Consider the following 21,003-nt stretch of genomic DNA (forward strand, 5'->3'; position numbering starts at 1 on the left):
TTCATATTTTTGTTTGAAATATATACCAAGTAAATGTTATATTACACATAGTTAGAAATATTTAACTTGCATTACATTACACTTATAATTCATATGTATATTATTATTAAAAAATATAATAAAAGAATAATATAATTTTTTGCTGAATTTGCACATGCATCGCGTGTGCCTCAGCCGCTAGTATATATATATATATAGAATAGTGTTGCTGAGTGGAAGCAATACAGTAGAGAATAGTGTTGGTGAGGGGAGGACGTTGTCTCAGCGACTCATAAATTAATGGGTTTGCTTTGATTATATTGGAATATTATTCATCTGGTAAATTTTTTATATATTACACTTACATTTCTTCAGATTTGAATTTAATACAAATCATTTTTAACGTTTAAAATTATACTAATTCCTTATTATTATAATTATTTAAATGAAAGAAAGACATTGAACTCGTAGACTTTCTCTTTTTTTTTCTTTGTTTTACTTTCTCTTTTTTTTTCCTTTCCTTTATTTATTTTTTAATGTAATTTCCTCTGTTTTTCTACTAGAAGTTGTTACCTTTTATACAAGCAAGGAGTTTGTGAAAATGAGACTATTAATCACAGGAGTAGGAATGTAATTTCCAAAACGTCAAGGGATGAATAGTAATTAGATCAAATCTCAAAGGGTGTCAATATAATTTACCCTTTTATATATTATTCGGAAAAAAAAATTAAATTAACGGAATGCAAAGCGAAGAGTGTAGTTTTGCTAAATCAGAAAGATGAAGAAATTGCAAAAGCTATGAACAGAAAAACAGAGCACGAAGAATTCTTGAGAAATATGGAGATTGACTTGTCCGTCTCCCTCTCACAGTACTCCTTCACCTTTTTTCCCATGGAGGAACAAGGAGGAGGAGACTCTATTATGTTGTTTTTGTCAACAACACTGTTGGAGGAACAAGGAATAGGAGACTATTCTGTTTTTTTTTTTTTTTTTGAATCTATCTGTTTGAAAGTTTCCTAGGTTTTTCTTTCTTCACTTCCGCTTCCACTTCAATTCTCTTTGTTCAAGTGTTGCTTACCAGAATAAAGAAATCTCTGTATATCTTCTTTTAGTTCTAGAAATCTTTGTAATCTCTTCCTTTGCCACTCTATTTTAACTCTGTTCAACAATTACCATTCTGTTTCCAAATCGTACTCCGAACCTTAGGGATGATGGCGGGGGAACGACGGATCTGAGGGAAGGGGTTGGGGGGGTGACGGCGAAGGAGGCTTTGGAGAGCGACGAAGGAGCCCAGGGTTATGGTTCCGGCGAAGGCTCAGGGTTAAGGTTCCGATCATGGGGAGTTAGGGTTTCTGACTCAGATATGGAAAGTCGGTGATGGTGGGAGGAAAGACGGTGGTGTTGGAGGAGAGAGAGAGAGAGAGAGAGAGAGATGGCTGCGACGGAGACACCGAGATGGTGCTGGCGGCATTGACGTCTTCTGCTGCAACCTGGACGTCTTTTGGTTATAGTCTCCGGCCTCGGTGGGTGGCACGGCAGAGCTCTACACGAGTAGTTTAGAGAGAGAGAGGAAGAGAGAGAGAGAGTCACGATGATTTGTGTTGGACCGTGTAAATTTTATATATATATATATATATATATATTGGTATTATTTGTACCAATTAATATATATACTAATTGATATACTAATGTTATATTATTATTATTGATTTCATATACTAATATTATATTATTATTATTGATTTCACCTACTATATAAATTATAAATATTTAAAATTTCTAAAATTATATCATCTGTTAGTATATTAATTAATACATAAAACATTATTATCTTAATTAACTTGTCCTCATGTACAGAAAAATTTAATTCGTGGCCCTTTGTTAAATTTCTCGATCTAGTCGTCCTACAATTTATATATATATATATATATATATATATGATATTAACAAAATATTTTAATATTTAAATTAGGTAACAAATTATATATAATTTAAACCGTTTGAATTCGTAATTACAAAATTATAGATCGAATTGTAAAATACAATTTGTCTATTTTAAAAATTAAAACCGAATGGTATACTACAAAAAACCAAATTAAACAATATAATTTGGTTTGGACCAAACAAACTTAACCTCCGTTTAGAAGTGAGTTGGCTTTTTGATTTTTTTGATTATTTTAGTCTGGGCTTAAAAGCTTGGTTTGGGAAGGGTTTTTTGGCTTTTTGGCTTTTTGGCTTTTTTGAGTTTTTTTGTGAAAGAAAAATGTAATGATTATGAGTTGGATGTGATGTTTTGTTTGTTATGGCTAAAATAACCTATTTTGTTTTTTGTTGTTAAAATAGCCAAAAAAAACCTGCAAACCCACTTGCCAAACACAGGCTTATGATTTTTAATTTTTTTTCTCAACCCTACTTACCACTTGATAAGTACACATTATATAAATATTTTTTTTTTATCATTTTTTTTATAATATTACAGTTATTTTATTTTAGAATTTCATACGGATCTCGAGTGCGGATCACATGTATATATATATATATTGTACGGGGAGCAAATATTCAGGCAAGCCTGTACTCCTTTCTTCCAAGCTCCGCTACTGTCCGATCACCTGCGAGCACAACAGCGGTGAGCTACCCGGCGGTGTGTGGCCGGAAAACCCCTCCGACGGTCAAGTTAGCACACACCTTAGGATAGAGAGAAAGAGAGAGGAGTGTTAGAGTATAGGAGTTCCTTACAGAATGTTCATCCGTCCGTGTATGGGGGGCGCAGACATACTTATATACCCTCTGCGCCCCATATCCACTCTCAGTCATCTCTTGACACGTGGCTCCGATATCCCATCTGTCAGCGTAAACCTTGCTGAACATCACCTAATCTCAACTGCCTGCCTTCTCAACTGGAGTTCGGCAGCCGAGCTGCTCTATCCACGACCGTGCTGTGCTTCATACCCAAGCACTTCACTGGCTAAGCCCAAGGAGGACCGGGCTAGGCGGCATCTCGGCAAAGCCAAGCCCGGGACACCTCCTGTGGTCGACCTTCCTGCCGATCAAACGATTACCTCGGCTGACCACGCCTTTCCGGGCGCCGGTCACTCAACTTGACTGGCTCCACCATCGCCTGATCAAGCAGCACGGTCCAACCGAGCACTGCCTTGCCGAGCAGCTTCTTTACGGTCTGGGACGGCACATACTTGGCCCAACTCCTACCCGGCCCAAGTCCTGGCAGCCCATCTCCGGGCGGATCGCCGGTCATCTCGGCCCCATGCACCATTAGGCTCCCAACCTGCTCGGCCGTTACCTCGGCCCAATTCCAGATCATAAATCTCCCTCTCAATTGCCCCTTAATTCCGTCCGCTGAAGCGTGACTGGGATTACCTATACTGACCGGGATAATCTTTTCCTCGGTCCGCAATTTGCAGAATGGCGATCAGGCCGGTTATTATTCCTGGCTTCAGAACTTGCCCGGTTCAACTTCCCGGTTTTTCAGCAAAACATCTCGGTATAAATTGTAAAATTGAACATAACACCCAAGTTGAACTCACCAACTTTTTCAACCGGAATACCCATCTCGGCTGGAAATAACTATGTTGGACAAAACATCAACTCTTCCAATCGGAGTAAATCATCTCGGTTAGGGATCCGAAGTTGGACAAAACACCAACACTTCCAACCGGAGTAAATCATCTCGGTTGGGAATCCGAAAACACCAACACTTTCGACCGGAGTAAATCATCTCGGTTGAGAATCCGAAGTTGGGCAAAACACCAACTCTTCCAACCGGAGTAAATCATCTCGGTTGGGAATCCGAAGTTGGGCAAAACACCAACTCTTCCAACCGGAATAAATCATCTCGGTTGGGAATCCGAAGTTGGGCAAAACACCAACTCTTCCAACCGAAGTAAATCATCTCGGTTAGGAATCCGAAGTTGGGCAAAACACCAACTCTTCCAACCGGAGTAAATCATCTCGGTCGGGAATCCGAAGTTGGGCAAAACACCAACTCTTCTAACCGGAGTAAATCATCTCGGTCGGGAATCCGAAGTTGGGCAAAACACCAACTCTTCCAACCGGAGTAAATCATCTCGATTGAGCATGCCTGAACTGAACAAAACATCCTGTATAACCGGAATACACCATCTCGGTTTTAATTCTGATAGAATTGAACAAAACGTCAACTCCCTCAACCGGAGTAGGGCATCTCGGTTGGAATCTCTGAGTCGAACAAACCATCAACTCCTTCAACCGGAGTAACTCATTTCGGTTGGAATCCCTGAGTTAAACAAACCATCAACTCCTTCAACCGGAGTAACTCATCTCGGTTGGAATCCCTGAGTTGAACAAACCATAAACTCCTTCAACCGGAGTAACTCATCTCGGTTGGAATCCCTGAGTGGAACAAACCATCAACTCCTTCAACCGGAGTAACTCACCTCGGTTGGAATCTCTGAGTGGAACAAACCATCAACTCCTTCAACCGAAGTAACTCATCTCGGTTGGAATCCCTGAGTGGAACAAACCATCAACTCCTTCAACCGGAGTAACTCATCTCGGTTGGAATCTCTAAGTCGAACAACCATCGACTCCTTCAACCGGAGTAACTCATCTCGGTTGGAATCGCTGAGTTGAACAAACCATCAACTCCTTCAACCGGAGTAACTCATCTCGGTTGGAATCTCTGAGTTGAACAAACCATCAACTCCTTCAACCAGAATAACTCATCTCGGTTGGAATCTCTGAATTGAACAAACCATCAACTCCTTCAACCGGAGTAACTCATCTCGGTTGGAATCCAAAGTTGGGCAAAACACCAACTCTTCCAACCGGAGTAAATCATCTCGGTTGGGAATCCGAAGTTGGGCAAAACACCAACTCTTCTAACCGGAGTAAATCATCTCGGTTAGGAATCCGAAGTTGGGCAAAACACCAACTCTTCCAACCGGAGTAAATCATCTTGGTTGGGGATCCGAAAAGTTCTTAAGCAAAAGTAATTCACTTCTATTACATTGACAAAAAGAGTATCACATTCAGAAGTGTAGGGAAAACAAGTTCTTCCTCAAAAAATTACTTAAGAACGACAAGAATATAATAGTTTGAGGTTAGCCGCATTCCATGGTCGGGGTACGCCTTCGCTATCCAAATCTTCTAAGTGGTATGCCCCCTTACCCGCCAAACTGGTTATCTTATAAGGCCTTTTTGTCTGTTGCCACCAGGGTTGTCTTCGCGGTGGACGCCGCTGCATCATCCTCTACTCGGATGTGCTCATTGATTCGCTGCATTAGTTGTCCCATGGATGGCGGCTGGTTCATTGTAAGCGAGTCCCTCAGTCTATGTCCGACCGGGAGACCACGCTTGTATTGGGTGATTGCCAGGTTGACCGGGCAATCCAAGATCTCGTTGAAAGTTTCCCAATATCTTGAGTTGTATGCCTTCAGTGTGTCGCTCGGCTCCATCTTGACACTGAGAAGGTGGTCAACTTCCTTTGGCATTTTGGTGTTGGTTTTGAAGCGCGTCACAAAGGCTTCGGCCAACTACTGCCACCTTTCTATGCTCCCCTCTGGCAGCCTCTCAAACCATTTCAAGCCCAGCCTGCCCAAACTTGACGGGAAGATAAGGCACATAAGAGCGTCATTCTGCCTATGTCCGGCCATGACCTGTAGGAAGTGGCTTACATGCATATAGGGATCAGTTTTTCCGTCGTAGAGCGTGAACTTAGGCTGGTGGAAGCCCGCGGGAAGCGATGCTGTTTCTATCTCTACGGAGAAAGGGGTGGCACTTAACCTGGCCAAATCAGAATCCACTAAGAGTGGCGCTATCTGGCGGGGTGGAGGCATTCCGACCTCCTCGCTGGCGTGAACCCCGTAGGATAGCCGCTGGAACGCCGGTATCCTCTGAGTCTCACGTCGGCGAGCCCGCTCCTTTAAGACCGCCCGCAAATCCTCTGAATAAGCGGAGTAAGAGTACTTCGACGCCGTTACCGGACGTGAGGGCCGGTAAGTGCTATCTTGCGCGCTAGACTTCTCTGCGTGCACGTCGGAATCACCAACCTGGTAACTTCTGGTGATAGAGATGGATGGAGTGCGTCGCTGACTCTGACTGCCTGAACGGCGGGATGGGGTGCGCTCACTGTGGTCACCCACTCCAGCTATACCCTTTCCTTTGACATGCTGCTTGAGCTCCTCCATCTCCGTCGTCATTCGCTGGATGACAGCGTCTTGGTCCCTCAACTGGTGTTCCAAACGTCGGGCATGTGATTCTCTCCGCCGCCGATGACCGTCCGGACTTCGTGAGTGACCATAACTTCTTCCGCGCTTATCCCGCGCGTCTCCTGACTGTCCTCCGGTGGGTGTCTCCAAGTCCGCCATTGGATGGATGGCGGGAGGTCCCTCTCTCCTTCGGGCGAACTCCGGGGTGGCTCCGTCTATGGCAGACAACGGAAACTCATCGTTGTTCGCCATGGACGGTGATCAGACGAGCCTGGAAGACAAGGTTTTGTCTGTCAAGCTTCCCACAAACGGCGCCAATTGTACGGGGAGCAAATATTCAGGCAAGCCCGTACTCCTTTCTTCCAAGCTCCGCTACTGTCTGATCACCTGCGAGCACAACGGCGGTGAGCTACCCGGCGGTGTGTGGCCAGAAAACCTCTTCGACGGTCAAGTTAGCACACACCTTAGGATAGAGAGAAAGAGAGAGGAGTGTTAGAGTATAGGAGTTCCTTACAGAATGTTCATCCGTCCGCGTATGGGGGCCGCAGACATGCTTATATACCCTCTGCGCCCCATATCCACTCCCCAGTCATCTCTTGACACGTGGCTCCGCTATCCCATCTGTCAGCGTAAACCTTGCTGAACATCACCTAATCTCAACTGCCTGCCTTCTCAACTGGAGCTCGGCAGCCGAGCTGCTCTATCCACGGCCGTGCTGTGCTTCATACCCAAGCACTTCACTGGCTAAGCCTAAGGAGGACCGAGCTAGGCGGCATCTCGGCAAAGCCAAGCCCGGGACACCTCCTGTGGTCGGCCTTCCTACCGATCAAACGATTACCTCGGCTGACCACGCCTTTCCGGGCGCCGGTCACTCAGCTTGACTGGCTCCACCATCGCCTGATCAAGCAGCTCGGTCCAACCGAGCACTGCCTGGCCAAGCAGCTTCTTTACGGTCTGGGACGGCACATACTTGGCCCAACTCCTACCCGGCCCAAGTCCTGGCAGCCCATCTCCGGGCGGATCACCGGTCATCTCGGCCCCATGCACCATTAGGCTCCCAACCTGCTCGGCCGTTACCTCGGCCCAATTTCAGATCATAAATCTCCCTCTCATATATATATAAATATATATTAATATTAGTAGTACCTTGGAAGCGAGAGGAAAGTCGCCGTGCGTGGACCAAAGGTGGCGGCGAACAAACCGATCGGCGGCGCTAATTCTTCACAACACATCAATCAAAAGCCCGACCGCGAAGCCGGCAACGTCTTTGGAGAATACACTTCCGGCATTGGCGACGGAGATTCTCTGGCGGCGACATTCCGGCAGGTCAATATTGTTTATGCCGGTGCTGTTAGTGACGACTAGTTGGACAGAAGGGAGGCGGCGGAGAAGATCGGCGGTGATCGGAGTCCCACTGGAGCACAGGACGGCTTTGACGGAGTGTGCGTAATTTGCGAGGAAGAGATCGGTGGAGAGAGGAGATTCGTAGGCTTTGAGGATTCGAAACTTGGCAGAGAAATTGTGTTGGAACGCTGTGAAAGTTGGTGGTGGACTTAGGACTAGGACTTGTGGTGGGAGTTCTTGCTCTTGATTTGGGTTCTGGTGGTATTGTGCCATTTGAGAGGGCTGAGAAAACAAGGACAGAGAGACGGGCTAGAGAAGTTGTTCAACATGGTTTTCGTTAGATTGCGTAAACGGAAAGTTGTATGTATACCTCCAAGAGTGTGTATTATAAGTATTCTATTATAAATTAGTCCAATTTTATTATAAAATTTTATAATATTAATATCAATTAAAAATTTTCATAACATTAATTATAAAATACGTAATTTTGTCATAAATTTATATAATAAAAAATATCCTAATCAACTTATAAACTTTTGTTATATAAATTACAAAATTTTCTATATTTTATTAAGTTAATTTATGGTGAAATTATATTTTATGGTTGATGTTACAAAATTTTATAATAAAGATATACCAATTGTGATAAGGCGCATATAATACACATCGGTGGAGGAGTGTGTACTATAGAGTTTTATGTGTAAATGAAATATAATTTGTGATTATTTATGGTAAAAGAAATTATTTAATGTTCTAATAAGGGCTAATTTATACTTAGTTATTATAATTTTTTTTCCCTTCTTAAACTTGAAAAAAAAGAAGGGAAAATTGCACTTCCGTGTAGATTTTTTTTTTTATAAATATAAATCAACGAAAATTTTTATCAATTAAAATTATAAGTTCTTCTTTAAATTTGTAAATATTTTTTAAAGGGTCTTGTTAATAAGTGCTTCTATGATATAAATAAAAAATAAAAAAAATTGAGAAACACAAGACACTTTTTACTAAACTTGGCATGTACTAAATAAGCCAAAAAGTCAAAAAATCACTATCTTATTTAAGTCACATCATCTTATTTAAATCACATCACCTCTCTAACACATCACATCAAACCCAACCCAAACCCAACCCAAACCCACCAATAAGTCAAAAAGTGTACTTTTTTAGGACATTCCAAACCAACCCTTAATGAACTTTTATTGAAATCAATACACTTTTAATAATTTTATATATTTTAAAGATATTTTATACGCACTTCTTAACATTAAATAATGCATAAAAAATATTTGTTAGTATTTGCCTTTTGTGAAAATACAACTTATTTGCAATTATTCTAAAAGAAAAAAGTTTTGTTAACAAGCACCTTATTAATAATGCATTAATGAGATGAATCATCTCTACTTAAGGTTCTTTGGCATTGGCTTTTTTAGTCAATTTTTTTGTATTGAGACTTTTTTAGCATGATTTTTTTTAGTTTTGTTTGGTTTTGTTTTGAGATTTTTTTTAGAAAAAAAAGTGTAATGATTATGGATAAAAAGTAGTATTTTGTCTTATTGACATATATAACTTATTTCGTCTTTTTATGATTATTCAGTTCTAAAATATTAGCCAAACCATGGCTTATTTTGGGAAGTATTAAAAAAATTAACTCTTTTTTATTATTATTTATTAGTGCAAAAAAATAAAGATGATATAATAAAAATAAATCAATAAATAATTTTTTTTTTTAACACTTCTGAAGGAAGCCATATAGAAGGTTTTAGTGTGTTTGGTTTGGTGGTAGTATTTGGTAGAATTTTAAAATTATAATTTGATAATAGAATTATATTTTAAGTTTGTGAGTTTTAAAATTATGATTTAAAAAGATAAAATTTTTTTGATTAGAGTTTTAAATTTTTGATGTGACATGAAATGAGAAATATTATTTGGTTATAACTGTAACGACCCCGCCACATATAATATTTTATATTTAATTAATTCTTATTATAATTTAATTGTGAAATTCTTAATAAAGTGAAATTGACGATAAAATTATTTTAATTTCAAGCATTAGATCATATAAGAGTTTAATTAAATATTCGATCGAGTTTAGTAAATTTGAAATCTTATTAATTTGGCCCAAATTAAAGGTGATTAAGTTATAGAAAGAAAATAAAATAATAAATAAATAAAATAAATATATATATATATATACAATGCCTTGTCATCACCCTAGCATATGGGGGGATGAATATGCACATATAGGTTAGTAAAGTCATCAAGTGGGACACGGGGAAGTGGGCAGCGATGCCACCTGTGAGACAGGTGGCCGAGCTTGAAATTGCCACTCGGCAAAGAATTGGGATCCTCCCTTGAGTCCCTCCTTCATTTCCTCCTTGCAGGGGCTTTCGGGTCTACTTTGAGGCCCAGTTTTGATAATCCGAACCGTTCATATTTTTAGATTTATTCAGTATATTATACATGTAAAAAATCAAGTTGATCGAATATCATAAAGTATGTGTTCGAAAAACTGTTTATTAAAAAATAGTTTGTAGTCCCAATATTCTGAACGCATACTTTCTGATATCCGATCAACTTGATTTTTTACAGGTATAATATACTGAATAAATCTAAAAATATGAACGGTTCAAATTATCAAAACTGGGCCTCAAAGTGGACCCGAAGACCCCTGCAAGGAGGGAATGAAGGAGGGGCTCAAGGAGGGAAGTTGCCAATTGCTGGGCATAGGAATGGAAACATAAACTACGGTGTAGTAGTTAGTAGCGGAAAATTAGTAGTCGGAAAACAAAAGTTGAAGATGAATATTAAAGTGAGTTATGTTTGTTTTTACTTTTTAAAAAACATTTTTGAGAAAATTTTATTTTTTTATTTTTTGTATTTTTTTATTTTTACTGAATTTTTTTAATATTTTAAACATTTTTTTTAATTTTTTAGACACACTTAACATAAATATACTTAAAAAGTAAAAAAATTATAAAAAAAATCTTTTAATTATTTACTAAATACCAAAAATACAAAATATATATATATAAATTCAGTATATTTTTTATATTTTTATGTATTTATTAAAATTTTAAAATATTTTTTCACAAATTTTTTATTTTTTAGATACATATAAGTAAGGTGCATCTAAAAAACTAAAAAAAAAATATTTAAAATTTAAAAAATATTCACTAAAAACAAAAAAATACGAAAACAAAAAAAGTCAATTTTCAAAAAATTTAATCCAAAAAATTCAAACCAAACACACTGATTATATTTTATATATGTTGAGTTATTATAGTTTATTTTTCGTAATTTGTGTTTTATAAATTATATTGATATTTCAATTACGTTAATTATTTTCTGAACTCTATTTGCTTAAAATGAAACCCATAGATATGTTTGTTTAAATTTTAGAAATTATTTGACAATGATTTTATAAACATTTATATTTTATAAGTAGCACCACGGGAGTCTCATGTCTTGAGGGACTTAAATAACCATTGGTCTCTGTTTGGTTACTTTGTGGCCTTCTGTTTGTCATTGATCCATTGACCTCTGTTCTAACTGTCACTCCAGTGACCTTTGTTCTGTTCTGTTATGTACCGTGGTTATGGTTATTTATTTACATAATTTTTGTATTTCAGTTTCTGGCAGTGAAATAATTTATTTATTCAAATTAAGTTGTGTTAATGTTTTAGTTTAAATAACTATCCATGGTTGTTTTGTGTCCCTTATACTCTTAGCATAATATTTCTCACCCTGTTATGTGTTTATAGTTTAAACCAATTTCAAGTGATGTGTCAAAACCAGTGCATGGAGTAGGCACTTTGCAGTTATAGTACAACTCTAGCATTGCAATCGAATATATTCTCCAATGTACACATTTTTGTTATACTTGAATGAAGATTTGAATGTCCTTTTATTTTACTCCGCTGCATTATTAATTTGTTATGACTTCAGTTATTATTTTGTCGCGGCGCTGAACCTCAGGGTATCCGATTTGGGTCATGACAATAACTCATAACCAAATACACAACTCAAAATTTTATTGAAAATTATATTCAAAACTCATAACCAAACTCTTTTTAAAATTTAATGAGAAAAAATAATGTCATTTTTGTCTAAAAAAATAATTTCTTTATTTAAAAAATATCAAAAATAAATATTTTTTTCCCCAAATAATAGGTAGCAATTGGCAATTGCAAAAAAAAAAAAGTACTGCTCCGGTTAACTGGTCGAACAACCGGTCGGACATCCAGGCAGATGACTGGGTAGATCAAAAATTCAAAAACTGTTTGGTTTACCAAACATGTTTTTCAAAATGTGTTTTGAAATTGATTTGGAATCCTAATTTGAAAACTAAAACCAAGCATAGCATTCAAATATAAGGGTGGAAAATTGATTAGAAACTTGCACCAAACACAATTTTCTGAAATTTCTGAAAATTGAGTTTTTTATTTTTCATATTTTTTTGTTTTTAGTAAATATTTTTAAATTTTAAGAAATTTTTTTACTTTTTTAGATGTACCTTATTTAGATGTATCTAAATAGTAAAATATTTGTGAAAAAATATTTTAAAAAATTAATAAATACACAAAAATATGAAAAATATACTGAATTTTCATTTTTATTGTTGTATTTTTTGGTATTTAGTGTATTTTTTAAAAAAAAAATTTCACAAATATTATACTTTTTAAATGTATTTATGTTAGGCATGTCTAAAAATTTAAAAAAAAAAATTACTTAAAATATTAAAAAAAATCTTTGAAAATATTAAAATACGAAAAATAAAAAGTAAAATTTTCTAAAAATTATTTTCTGAAAATCAAAACCAAACAAGCTATCTCCATTAAAAAATTATTCTTTTTCTAAAAGGGACTAAAATACTTTTTTTTTTTTTGTTACAATTCCCTCAATTTTACTTTTTTTTTTTTTTGTTGTAAAATCTACTTTTAAACTCTTTATTCGGATACCTGTATGCTCTTAATTTTTTTTAGATTGAGGAGAAAAAAAATTTAGATTGAGGAGAAAATTTTTACTGCAAAATTGATAAAATATCGGCTTAATTTAATCCAGATATCACAAAATCTTAAAAAACAAAATAAATTAAACAGCGTTCTTTGATGGAAAGATCTGAACCTCCGTAGAGGAGGTAAAAAAAACTCTCACAAGGAAGAGAAATAAATCTCCACCTATGGAGAATTATTATATCAATACACGAAAAATTAAAAAAATTAAATAGAAAAAATCATATTTAAGTCACCATCGAATCCATCCAAAACTCCATTGCTTTACGGCCTTTAATTTGAAATCTGAAGATCTCACATCTACATATTAAGATAAAATATTAAAATTGAGGTGGTTGCCTAGTGTGAAACAAACCTATTATCTAAGGCTCCGTTTGGGAAGAAAAAAGCCAGGCTTTTTTAGCTAAAATAGCTTAGCCACAAAAAACAAAACATCAAATTCAACCCATAATCATTACAATCCTCTCTCACAAAAAAAGTCAAAAAAGTTAAAAAGTCAAAAAGTCCTTCCCAAACCAGGCTAAAATAGCCAAAAAACCAAAAAATCAAAAAGCCAATTCACTTCCCAAATGGAGGCTAACATTGACTTTTCGATATGTGAGAAGATCTTAAGTTAGATATTAAAGTTTTAGATTCAAAAACATTAAAGAGAAGATGAAGATTAAAGAGAGAGGAGGAAAAGATGTCACGACCCGCTACCCGTACTCAAGGGTTAAGTATCGTGATGGCCAGTAACTGAAGTTACCTCCGGCCAATTCTTAAACAAATCAATAAACGCAAGCGGAAGTAATATTTAAATAAGGGTACCAAAATAATCATTGGAGTTTCTATTTTTATTACAAAATTATATTGACCAAAAAGGCCGATATTTACATATAAAAATATATCATAAAAGTGTTATGTGTGTCTATTCCGCAACCCTGCATCTAATACTTTCTAAAAGCTATTTATGAATTGCATGTTTCTTGAAAATTGGTAAACAGCTATAAGCACATGACAGAGTGAGAAATATTATACCAAGAGTATAAGGGACACGAAATAACCCTGGATAATTAGTTAGGCCAATACATTTATATAACTCAGTTTGGAGAATAAATCATTGGTAAACAAATCATTTAAGTGGCAGAAACTGAAATACAAAAATTATGTAAATAAATAACCATAACCACGGTACAAAACAAAACATAACAGAGGTATGGATTCAAGAGGTGGCTCATACGGATTATAGAGGTGGCTCCCACAATAGTGTAGCACTTATTTCCGCATAGCACTTTGCTCTGCACAAAACAAAGATCAATGGATCCATGACAAACAGAGAACCACAAGGTGGTCAAACAAAGGCCAATAATTATTTAAGTCCCCCAAGACGTGAGACTCCCGTATGGTACTTACAAAACATAATTGTTTATAAGGTCATAGTCAAATATTCTTAAAAATATAAACAAACATATCTATGGGTTTCATTTTCACAAGTAGAGTTCAGAAAATAATCCACGTAACTGAAATATTAATATAACTTAATATAATTTATAAAACATAACTTGTATAAGGCTCCGTTTGGCAAGAGCTAAACGAGGCTTTTTTGGCTATTTTAACCATAAAAGACAAAATAGGCTATTTTAGTCACAAAAAATAAAATATCACATCTAACCCATAATCATTACATTATTCTCTTACAAAAAAAACTAAAAAAGCCAAAAAGTCCTTTCCAAACCAAACTTTTTAGCCCAGGCTAAAATAGCCAAAAAAACTAAAAAATCAACCCACTTCCCAAACGAAGGCTAAAATAAGTATGGTAAATTAAAACATATGTAAAATACATTTTGAAGACTCAAGGTATAATATAACTCACCTTAACTTTAATATATCACTCTTTCTTTCCACTACCAAAGTCCCTTTTAACTTTCACTATTTTTTTCCTTTCCTTCCTTCTTTTCCATTTTCTTTCTTTCTTTCACCCCAGCAAATCCTCTCTTTCATAGAGAGATTGTCGTGGCCACCGAGCCAAGTTGCCACGTGTCATCTTCTTATTAATTCTTCATTAATTTAACCTTATTTAAACTTAATTATTTATTTATACTTTGATCATTAAATTCATAATAATTATATTATTTTATAAAATTACACATAATAATACAAAATAAATCATATATTTTTTTAACTGTAATTAAATAATATTAGTATAAATTTTACAAAATAATTAAAAATCTAAATTATTGCCTCAGAAGATTGGATAAGTGGGAGAATTGTCTTCCACTTCCCTTCTGGCATGCTCTTATTAACAACCATATATGTATAGAAATTAGATTAATCAAACCTTTTTTTAATGGAAAGATATAAAGAAAAAAAGTTTTGATATCAACAAAGAATTTATTATAGAATCAAACACAATATATAGAGTATGTACGAGCACAAAATAATTCTTCTCGTATAATCCTGTTGATCAAGTCTGCGCTCCTCCGTACGTCGTCGCTTTATCACCTGAAAACACAAACGTGAGCTAGCCGGCGGGTGTGTGCCGGAAACCTCTCCGATGCCTAAGTCAGTAAGCTTGACAAATAGACAAAGGCTCTGTGTACTCAGAAAACAAAGTTGTGTTACCTCTCCAAAGGTGATGTTGTGAGCTTTTATAGGTTCCGTGTGGCACAATCCTAGTAGGACTTTTACTTCTCCATGCAGAGTCCTCCTAGGATTCATACTCCTGAAAGATAATGCTTACCCTTCAACACCCCCCTCACTGCTTAAACCAAGTGAGATGATTTTATCATGGCCGAACTTCAATATAACCGAAGTAAACATGACTATGCATAGCCGCAGAATGAGCCGAACTAACTCTTCCTTTTCCTGCTCTTACGTCGGCTTCTCATGTACAACCCATGGCGTGGTTAGACCGAACTAACATGTCATGACCGGTGTAACTCCAAGACCAGTCTAACTCCAAAGTACCGTTAGACCGATCTAACTTCGATCTTCTGTTGGACCGAACTAGCTTCAAAATATCCACACGACCGGAGTAACTTACATGGCCATTTTACTTCGGCCTTTTGTACTGCGGCTCATAACGGCCCATTACCCAGCTCGACCCAATTTTCACATAAATTACCCTCTCAGAGTAAATTATTAATAGATCATAATAGTTGGATTTAATTATCATAAAATCCTATTGAAAATAAGTCATAATAAAATCATCACTAAAAATAATTTTTTGTGACGATTTTTTACATGTGTCGCTAAAAATTGATAATTAATGACTTTTTTTGGTTACGATTTTTATAAATTGTAACTAAAATTTACAATTAGTGACTTTTTTGTGACAATTTTTAAATTGTCACTAAAAATTAACAATTAGTGATATTTTTAATAATGTTTGATGAAAAATATCATTACTTATCATAGACTTATTGGATAATAATTCGACCTATTAGTATCTTCGCATTAGTCTCTCCAGTATATATGAATGGACAAAACTTTACATGATTTGTAAATGGATCTCTTTTAAAAAAAAATTTATCCATTCATATATAATATGTATTTATTTTCGTGACTTAATTCTATGTTCATAAACTTATTATTAAAAAAATAAAATAAAATTGACGGGAATCCTTTGAATTGTTAATAATATTTTTTTAAAAAATCTATTATACTATTTGTTTTATACAACCATGACACTTTTGTAAATAAAATGCATCTAGATGTATTTTAAGTTGTAAAATCATAGCTTCATAATTTAACACATCGTTTTACATATATATTTTCTGTTTGTATATTATTTATCATATTTGAATACTAAAAATCTCACTTTTAAATATGTATGAGTTTTTTTGTAAAGTACTAATAAAAAATTGAAAAAAAAAAAGAGTTTGGTGATCATTAGCTACTATTACAAACAAAAACTTAAAATTGAGGAAATTGTAAAAAAAAAAAGGTAATTTGGTAAGAAGGATATTTTAGTCCTCTTCAGAAAAGAATAATTATATTTATTATCTTCTTAACTTTATATATAATGGAGGTGGTTTAACTCATTTAATACGTTCTTAACAAATGTCGTAAGGGTTTTTATTATTCAAAATTTTGAAAAAAAACAACATACTATAATTTAATGAAGTAGTTATTTTGGATTCCACACTTCCATATGTCTAATAAAATTATTTTATTATTAGTTTTGCCCTCTCGCATGCATGTAAATTCTACCATAATAGGTCTTACATGTATGTGATTGTGAGAAAGAAGAGTATACTATCGAAATGTACACGATTATATCATAATGAGAGATTTTGTGAATTAAGATTTGAGAGATTACAAATGATTATGCAATATTAGTGTAAGGTTGAGGTTCGAAAATTTTGATAATTTTTCAAAAAGAATCCCTTTAGAAGCACCTCAATTCATTGATTCAAAGATATTAGAACTAGATAAATATCAGCAATAGCAACACCACATTTCATTGATTCAAAAGATATTAGAACTAGATAGATCTCAGCAACAAGCAGGAACGGACCCAGGAATATGATTTTGGGAGGGCCAAAGTATGTTTAACCTCTAACCAATAAAATTTGAAATTCAATACCAATTTCTGCTAACATGAAAAAAAAAATCAATAATGTTACGATAAAATATTGAATTATATATTCCTTATCAACATAGTTGAGTACCAAAAGATGATCATACAATTGAGAGTATTTTTTTGCCCATATTCACTTACAAAAAGTAGTAACTATTTCTAAATGCATTTATTTACTAAAATTAGGCATCTTCAATTGAGCTCGACGCTCTTTCATAATATCAAAAGCATGAATGATAGAGTCTATATCAAACCCTCGAGCAATGTCTTTTCCAATGTACGTAATCAAGTAACTAGCTAGAAAACCATCTTCCATCCTATTTCTAAAAGTCATAAAATATATGGCAGTACAAAATAACATTTAGATTTTTATCCAAATTCTTGGAGGAAATCAACAAATCATAACTTAAAAGCCTATTCAATTATCAAGAAATCACACAACACAGTACCTACCAATTACAATAAATCATAGTATTAAAAAAAAATTCACAATATTTAGTTAACAATGGTACCAATAATAATTATCAGATATTCATTGTAACTTCTGGCTTTTCCATCCTATGCCAGCCTCTCTGCCACAATTTCATTCAAAAAAGCAACCAGCTTGCATTGGCCCTACATTGTCATTAAATTAATATTTATTTTTTAAAAAAATCAAAATCAATTGCTGACCCAGATAATGTTAGAGGTGATAGGTTCTGAGTGTGTGTTGAAAGAGTATATGTGTGTTTATTTTTTCAATTGGCATAGTAAAATAAAAGAGTTTTTGGAGAGAGGAGCGAAATCTATTGACAGTGGGAGTGTAATTGTGGGTTATGTGACGTAGGAAGTTGGGGATTTGGGTTGTCAAGTTTGGGATACCAAAACTGAAACTAGGGTTGAAGATTTCTAGTTGTCTACAGGCTTATGGGTGACCAATAACAACTAATAACAAATTAATGGAAAAATAATCGCATTATTCAGTCTAAAATCACAATCAATCATAATATTTAGTCTAAAAACAGAATAATCACATTGAAGCTGAAGGGATATCAGATAACTTACCAGTGAGAGTCCACGGTTCCATCGTCCACGCCGACCAGCTTTGACGAAGTTCGACAACAAAGCTTCTTCGTTTCTTCCCTCATCTCTTCGCTTCTCTTCTCTCTTTCGAATCGCAATAAGTCTCTCAGATCAGTTGTTTTCTTTTCTTTTTTTAATCTTAGTGCTTTGTTTGAACAAGTTTCTCCAGCAAGCCTTATAATTTATATATTTGTAAAAGTTTCATATTTTACACTTTGACCCATTAAAGTTTCTAAAATTTTGCTTTCATCTTGACCTAATTTAAAAAATACACGTACATGAAATTTAAAATAGATTATTATATATGTTAACTAATTCAAAAAATTGGGGGGTTACTCTATATAATTTTGAAATTATTTTAAAAAAATTTGAGAGTGCGAACTCTTATAATTTTAAATTATTTTAAAATATCTAGTATAATATATGATATTTTTCAAATTTTTGGGGGTGCCGCGGCCCCCTCGGCCCCCCCCCTCCCTAGATCCATCCTTGGCAACAACAACACCACTTTCAGGAGTATATTTATAAACTTGTTCATGATCATGGTTTAACTATAGTAAACCTTATAAATTTGATTATTACATTATTCTTTTAAAATTTAATTTGCACAATCTTTAGTCCATTTTACTTGCATCAATAAAAATTGTCTTCCCTTTCCACTAAAAAAAGATATTCTATGTGTTTGTTCTTACATCATGTCAAAATGTGAGAGGTTTTTTTTTTTTTTTTTACTTTTTTTATTTTATTTTTAGGTGAGCTTAGAAAGTAATATATTTTTAAATAAGTTACAAATACAACCCCAGGTTTACATAAAATACAAATTATCCTTTATAATTTTAGAAATTATATCTTGTTTTTTCAAGTTTTTAATCGCATAACAAATGGCTCTTTTGTATTAATAAATCATTAAGTCAATTATCAGTTTTTAATGATGTCAAAAAATATTTTAATTAACAATTCAAATAATTTTATTATTGTATAGAAGAATAGTAAGGAATTTCATTTTTTCTATTGATTACATTAAATAATTTTTTTTTTGATAAGGTGATATTTATAATTTTCAAAATTACAAAAAAAAAATTTATATTTTCAATAAATCTTACGAAGTGTATTTGTAATTTGAGATTGGCTTCCCTCCAGTTTCAGATCGGACTACAAGGTGTTGTTGGGCTCGTACGGGACCCGTTTTGATATTTCGAATCGTCAATGTGTAGAACTCGTTGAGTACTATATGCCCGTAAAAAATCACGTTGATCGGATATCGATAATTACGTGATCAAATTAGTTTTGTATAAAAAAAACAGACGGTAAAAAAATAAACGGTTAACAGAAAACTGATCTGATGAGATAACTATCGATATTTAATTAATGTGATTCTTTATAAGTATATAGTACTCGACGAATTTTACACATTAAATAATTTAAATTATCAAAATGAAACCTACTATAAATCTCCACAAACTTAACACTCTCTAATTTGAAGGGAAACCATGCCTTGTAATTTACCCTGCATTTTCTTGGCAAACAAGTCAAGGTGTGCAGAGAATTTAAATTTGAGACAATTACATTGATTATGTGTCAGTGAAAATTAATTAAAAAAAATTATAATTAAATTATTAATATTTATAATATTTTGTACTTTTTGTAATTAATTTTTTCAGACATCACTCGCAGATTATTTTCCCAACAATGTTAGAGACTTACAATTATACGAGTATTTGGTAAAAAAATTGATATTTGATAAAAAATTTGATAAAATTTTTAAGTTGTACTTGATTTATAGATTTGAAAAAAAATTTAGAGACAAAAAGAGAAAAATATATAAAATTAAGTAAAATATAAATATATTTTATTAGTGATACTACATGCATCAATTGATATTAATTAATGTGTCAATATATATTATGATATTATCACTTTAAAATTATAAACTCACCATTATATAAATTATAAAAACTTAAAATTTTTAAAATTATACTACATTATCTATTAATATATTAATTAATATACCAATTAAAACGCATTATTTTATTTACAGTTCACCGTTCTTTTCCAATCCTTTTCAAATCCAATCATAAATCCTTAGAAAAGGAATAGCCATCCCCACCACACCAAGTCCCCTTGCTTATAGACAAGAAGAGTGAGTAGGAGAGAGAGAGAGAGAGAGAGAGACAATTCCTTATTTACACTTGGACAATTTCATTTCCAAACACTCCAAAACATGGCAAAAGGAGAAGAAGCAGCCAAACAGCTCCCCAGGGTTTTAGTTCTCCGACCACCCCCAATGTTCAAGATGTTCGAAAAGGAATTCTCAGAAAAATTCCAATTCCTCAAAGCATGGGAATCTCCAATTCCCACCGACCAATTCCTCGCTGCCGAAGCAAGTTCCATAGAAGCGATGCTCACATCCGGCAGCGGTCCGGTCACCCCCGACATCCTCCGCCACCTCCCGTCGGTCCGGATCATCGTAACCTCCAGCGTCGGCGTCAACCACATCGACTTGCAAGAGTGCCGCAGCCGTGGAATCGCCGTCGCAGCCGGCGGCGACGTGGTCTCGGAGGACATTGCCGACACGGCGGTTGCGCTGTTGATTGATGTTATAAGAGGAATTAGTGCTTCGGATCGGTACGTTCGTGGTGGTCTTTGGCCTATCAAAGGGGAATATCCTCATGGTTCCAAGGTCTTTTCTCTCTCCATCTCTCTATCTATCTTTCATAATTTCTATGTGAATCAGTGATAATTACAATTTCATAATTTTTTTTAGGTATATTATTAATAGGTCATACTTTAAAATTTATTATTGATAAATTTATTAATTTTTCTTATTTTTATGAATAAATTT

General features: G+C 34.6%; 2 protein-coding genes across 3 annotated transcripts in view; one reads left to right on the forward strand and one right to left on the reverse strand.

Moving 5' to 3' along the window:
- Positions 1-7,403: 7,403 nt before the first annotated feature.
- LOC114315007 (glyoxylate/hydroxypyruvate reductase HPR3-like) lies at positions 7,404-7,799 on the reverse strand. The gene has a single exon (XM_028261584.2). The coding sequence runs from the start codon at positions 7,797-7,799 to the stop codon at positions 7,404-7,406; it is 396 nt and encodes a 131-aa protein (XP_028117385.2).
- Positions 7,800-20,225: 12,426 nt separating this feature from the next.
- LOC114314981 (glyoxylate/hydroxypyruvate reductase HPR3) overlaps positions 20,226-21,003 on the forward strand; it is a 30,468-nt gene continuing 29,690 nt past the window's right edge. For both annotated transcript variants that reach the window (XM_028261556.2, XM_028261557.2), the window contains exon 1: positions 20,226-20,841. In XM_028261556.2, the coding sequence (XP_028117357.2) occupies positions 20,383-20,841 (459 nt within the window). In that variant the 5' untranslated portion in view covers positions 20,226-20,382. The remainder of the gene's footprint in view (positions 20,842-21,003) is intronic.

Source organism: Camellia sinensis, chromosome 2 (assembly GCF_055761805.1).
Source record: "Camellia sinensis isolate YWXY chromosome 2, ASM5576180v1, whole genome shotgun sequence".
In the NCBI taxonomy this organism is placed as follows: Eukaryota; Viridiplantae; Streptophyta; class Magnoliopsida; order Ericales; family Theaceae; genus Camellia; species Camellia sinensis.